Source organism: Culicoides brevitarsis, chromosome 1 (genome assembly GCF_036172545.1).
Source record: "Culicoides brevitarsis isolate CSIRO-B50_1 chromosome 1, AGI_CSIRO_Cbre_v1, whole genome shotgun sequence".
NCBI classification, from domain to species: domain Eukaryota; kingdom Metazoa; phylum Arthropoda; class Insecta; order Diptera; family Ceratopogonidae; genus Culicoides; species Culicoides brevitarsis.
In genome coordinates this window covers 37,578,322-37,584,041 of record NC_087085.1, presented here as the reverse complement: position 1 = coordinate 37,584,041, position 5,720 = coordinate 37,578,322, and the positions used below count along the sequence as shown (strand labels likewise).

The following is a 5,720-nucleotide window of genomic DNA, read 5'->3' as shown; positions in this document are numbered from 1 at the left end:
AATTAAAACAAGTGAAAATCTGACAACATATTTTGTCACACACACACAGCAAAAAATTTCAACAAACATTTCAATTAAAATTCATTTAATTTTACATTTTTTTTAACGAAACCATTACAAACACAACTTCAAGTGTAACATCAATTGCGGTTGTGTCACAACACACATGTCATAATTAGATATCTATTAACCGAAAATTGGTTCATTCACAATTTTTTTTTTGTTTCATGCTGTTCGTTCGCAAACACCTGAGTACTTACCTGATAAGATATCAAGTTTTTTTCCCGCTTGCATATAAAAGCCCGTTGATGTTCCGAAGCAAAGCTCATTCAAGTTTTTAATTTTTCCGGACAATGTCTCGTTTAGTGATACTCGCGTTCGCTGTGGCACTTGCTGCAGTGACAATTTCTGCAGGTATGTAATTATTTTGGTGAATTAAAGTTACGAAATTGAATTACCGGCAATTTGATTGATGAAGTTTAGTGCGTCACGCCTCTTAATTGACACTCATTTGGCATTAATTAAGCAAGTGTCGTTTGTCGCACAGCTAAAAGTGAAAGTTTTTGTCACACTTGTGATAAGGTTTGCCTCGCGATTAGAATTAAAATGTGTTAAAATAATAAAATTAGAAACTTTTTGAGGGCATTCACGTCAGACTTGAAGAACTTTGGGAAATCAATCACTTCTTATCTGACGCGAATTAGATTTAAGTGGGTTTTACCCTTCAACGTCGCGTTATCAGTTGAATTTGATCAGTAATTCATAACAATACTAATCCATCACATAATAAACAAAATCTGATCTGATCTTATCGCGATTTGTATTGTGATTGATTAATAACTAGGTTTACCATGAATTTTTGAAATTTTTTGTATCAAAAAAAAGGAATCTTTATTAAAAGAAAAAAAAAATCGTGAAGAAAAGATATTTTGTTTAGAATTGAAATCGTTATGGAATTAAACAAAGCTTCTGTAGGATCAAAATAAATTTAAAAAAAATTCTAAATTTAAAGAAATTTTTTTTAGGTTAAACAAAGCTTCTGTAGGGTTAAATAAATCATTTTGAATCAAAGAAAGTTTGTTTATGATCAAAAAAAAAATTCTCTTCAATCTGTTGAAGCTTCTTTAGAGCTAAAAAACCCTCTTGAACTCAAGAAACCTATTTTGAAATTAAAGGGAGACTCTTAAATCAAAGAAAGCTTCTTTAAAACTGAAACGAACCTTTTGAATCAAAAAAGCTTCTCAAAAATTTTATCTTCTTGAGAATCAATATTGATGTTCAAATTAATTCTCAAGAAATTTCATTGGACTTTAGAGAAGCTTTTTTGATTCAAAAGGTTCGCTTCAGTTTTAAAGAAGCTTTCTTTGATTTAAAAGTTTCCATCTAATGAAGGTTTCTTGAATTCAAGAGATGTCCTTTAGTTCTAAAGAAGCTTTCAAGAGATTTTTTTTGACCTTGAACAAACCTTCTTTGATTCAAAATGATTTTTTTTATCCTACTGAAGCTTTGTGAAAGCGATGGGGGATTTTTAAAGATGGTTGAAATTTTCCAAATTACAACATGGATCCTGTTTTAGATATTTAGTTTTAAGTCACAAAATTATCTTTTTTGCATGTACCTAATTTTAGAGAAAGAAACAGAAATACGTCTTTTAACATCTAATATCTCTCTCAAAGTGAGGAGCAATTATCGAATTTGTGACTTTTACATTTAAAAAATTTCTTAAAATGTTACTCGGGTGCGTTCAAATTTTCTGAACGTTTTTTTCTTGTTCACTTTGTTTGATTCAAAAAGCTCCTTTTCATTTAAAAATGTTTTTTTGACTTTGAGGTTAGAAAAATCCTTATTTTTCATATAAAAACTACATCCAAATAACTAGGCTTGTATGATTTATATTTTTTTGATGCCTCAAATCAAATCAATTAATTTAAATCAAATCAAAAAATGTCAGTTTTGAACATTTTTGAATTTTTTTTTTTGATTTGATTTGAATTAATTTTGATTTAAATCAAATAAAAAAAAATATCAGTTTTGAAAAATTTTTCAATTGATTTGCAAATTAAATCATTATTTGATTTGTCTCTTAAAAAAATTCATTTTTTCATCATTTTTTTTTTTTTTTTTGATTTTTCGATTCTTGATTTTGATTTAAATCATACAAGCCTGCAAATAACCTGAAGAGTTTATTAACAAAAAATCCTCATTTTTCAGCTCCTCAAGCTGGCTTTGGACCCGGCGATCAAGATTGGGGTTATGTAACTGTTCGTCCCGGAGCGCACATGTTTTGGTGGCTCTACTACACTACAAATCCCAATGTCGTGAGTTACACTGAACGTCCTCTCGTGATTTGGCTGCAAGGAGGTCCCGGCGCCAGCAGTACTGGCTACGGAAATTTCGAGGAATTGGGACCTTTGGATTTGTTCGAGCAGGAACGAAATCACACATGGGTTCGGAATTACAACGTTTTGTTCGTTGACAATCCAGTTGGAACGGGATTCTCGTACGTTGACACGAACAGCGCTTTGACAACTACCAACAAAGAAATCGCCTTGGATTTGGTCGATATGCTACGTGGATTCTACAAACACTCACCTGAATTCGAAAATGTCCCATTGCACATTTTCAGCGAAAGTTATGGCGGGAAAATGGCTGCCGAATTCGCATATGAACTCGATAAAGCAATTAAGGCGGGAACGATCAAATGTGATCTACGATCTGCTGGACTTGGTAACTCATGGATCTCACCAATTGACTCTGTTCTCTCATGGGCGCCATTTTTGCTTCAAACTGTAAGTTTTAATTCTTTAAAATTTGCAAAATTCAATTTTAATAAAAAATTTTAGGGTTATGTCGATGTTGATGGCTACAATAAAATCACAGTAGCTGCTTTGGATACCAAAAAAGCTGTCGACGATGAAAAATGGACTCAAGCCACAGATTTGTGGGGATATACGGAAGTCGTGATTATGCGCGAGACTGATGGCGTCGATTTTTACAACATTTTGAAGAAAATCTACCAACCTTCAGTAGCTCGTCGTATTGCCAGTTACCGCAAGGGACGCATGCATGGCGGAGCGTTACGTGATTTGACCAATTTTGACGAAGAAATCAACCGTGATCGTGTCTTGAGTGAATTGATGAATAGCAAAGTTAAACAAGCATTGAGAATTCCGTCAAATGTGACCTGGGGAGGTCAGAGTGGAAGAGTTTTCTCATTTTTGGAAGGAGATTTCATGAAACCATGCACTGAAGTTTGTAAGTTTTAAAAAATTTTTCATTAAAAATTAAATTTTTCAAGAATTTTTTTTAAAGTGGCGAAATTACTCGACGAAACTGACGTCAAAGTCGCTGTATTCACGGGACAATTGGATTTAATCGTCGCTACGCCAGGAACTGTAGAATGGATTAATCGTCTCGATTGGTCAGGACACGATGGATATTTAAAAGCCAAACGTACCTCGATCGTCGTCAACAAATATATCGAAGGATATCAACGTAAAAATAAAAATTTCGCCGTTTATTGGGCAAATCGCGCAGGTCACATGGTTCCTGCTGACAATCCCGCTTTCATGGATTACGTTCTTCATCAAACTATTGGCTCTTAATTGTTTTTAATTTTTAAATAAAATTTTTTTCACATATTTTTTTCTTTTTTTTACAAAAAACCACAATTAAATATTGAATCAATTTTCAAACGAGGAGCTTCAAATATTTGTCCTGTTTTTTAATGAAATAATTTAAAATTAAACATCATCAGGCAGGCAGAAGAGACAGAGAGAGAATTTTTTGATCAAATACAAAGTCAAGCCACGCAAAATCGACAGACCGAACGACGATTTAATCAAAAAACTAACGCTCTTTTTGTACCTTGAATAATTCAATTTTTGCAAATTAAACTTGATACATAATTAATTTTGATAAATTACGAAATTGCGTTAAAAATTTATGCGCCTGGATCGGTGAAAATGTTAGATGATAGCAGAAGTTAGTTTAATTTGTGTTTTAATTTTGTTCTGTTTGATTTTTCGCATGTTTAAATATTGAGAATTTACTGAGATATGAGACGAGACGTGATGAGATGAAATGTATTTAAACGGAATAAATTTTGTTAGTTTTTTCCTTTCTTTTAATTTTAATCAATTTTTAGTCTTTTGGTGTTAAGAATTTAATTTTTCTTAGAAGACTTTCGACGTTTTAATATCTTTTTGAAGTTATTTTTTATTTTTTCAATATTTTACAATTTAAGTATTTCAAATTCGATAAAAATTAAAAAAAAAAAAATTTTTTTTGGTCTTCAATTCATTCAAAATTACATTCAAATTGATTGTCATGAAGCTTTAAAATGATTTAAAATAATATATTTTTATAATTGTGCATTGGGGCAAAATTTTTGAATGTGCATTAAGGAAAAATATTAAATTGTTAATTGGGCAAAAATTTAAACTGTGCTTTGGGGAAAAATTTTAAAATGTGCATTAGAGAAAATTTTAGATTGTTCATTGGAACAAAAATTCAAACTGTGCATTGGTAAAAAATTTTAAAATGTGCATTAGAGAAAAATTTTAGATTGTTCATTGGGTCAAAACTTCAGAATGTGCATTGGGAAAAATTTGAGATTGTGTATTGGGGCAAAAATTTAAACTGTGCTTTGGGAAAAAATTTTAAAATGTGCATTAGAGAAAAATTTTAGATTGTTCATTGGGTCAAAACTTCAGAATGTGCATTGGGAAAAATTTGAGATTGTGTATTGGCGCAAAAATTTAAACTGCTTTGGGAAAAAATTTTAAAATGTGCATTAGAGAAAAATTTTAGATTGTTCATTGGGTCAAAACTTCAGAATGTGCATTGGGCAAAATTTGAGATTGTGTATTGGGAAAAAACTCAAAATGTTCATTAGGTCAAAATTTCAGAAAGTTCGTATCATTTCTACTTTTTCTTCTGAAAATTTGGATTTAAGAACATCATGATCTATGGAGTATCTTCATAAAAATTCCTCAACTTTAAGGTTAGATCATAAAATTATTAATTTGAGATAAAAATCTTCAAATTTTGGTAAAAAATTTAGAAGTAACTTGAAAATTTTTCATTTTACTACTTAAAAAATCTTCATTTTTCAACAAATTCTTCTCTTTCCCATTAAACTTCCGTAAAGCAAGGCAATCCAAAATGACAGGCTTTTCTATGTACATACCCTTAATTGCTTGTATCCTGTCTCTTCTGGCATTTGTCGTCGACTAAGTGCAAAACATGAACATTTTCCATCTGAAACACTGCAAAAAAAATAGTTTTAATAAGACCCAGAGGGACAACGTCGTATGACAAATGTTTCACGCACATTTGTTTGAAAATAATAACAAAGCCTGTGTGTTTTCGCCTGAAAAACTTGATAAATGTTAATGCATTAACGATTTCATTTACCATGTTTCGTGTTATTTCTCCCTCGTTGCCTCGTTCCAAATGTCCCGGCAAGCAGCGAGAAAAACCGGGAAGAAAAATGCATTTGCAACTCAATTCACAGCAGAGGTTCAGGCTTCGGCGTACGATGACAGGAGGAAAACCAAGAAAAGCAATTGTTGAAAGAAGAAAATAATTTGAAGAAAAATTGTGCAGTGAGTCTCTGTGCGAGAAACTTATTTTAATTTAAAGAAAACAATATTCTCTCTTAATTCTGCTGTAAATCATTTTGCTTCGTCTGTCTTCTCTTCGCAAGGACCGAAAAA

General features: G+C 31.5%; 1 protein-coding gene across 1 annotated transcript; it reads left to right on the top strand.

Annotated features, from left to right (window-relative positions):
• Positions 1-293: 293 nt before the first annotated feature.
• LOC134831769 (retinoid-inducible serine carboxypeptidase-like) lies at positions 294-3,641 on the top strand. Its single transcript, XM_063845587.1, has 4 exons — positions 294-414; positions 2,212-2,789; positions 2,844-3,255; positions 3,313-3,641. The coding sequence occupies exons 1-4, from the start codon at positions 354-356 to the stop codon at positions 3,603-3,605; spliced, it is 1,344 nt and encodes a 447-aa protein (XP_063701657.1). The 5' UTR covers positions 294-353; the 3' UTR covers positions 3,606-3,641.
• Positions 3,642-5,720: the final 2,079 nt, after the last annotated feature.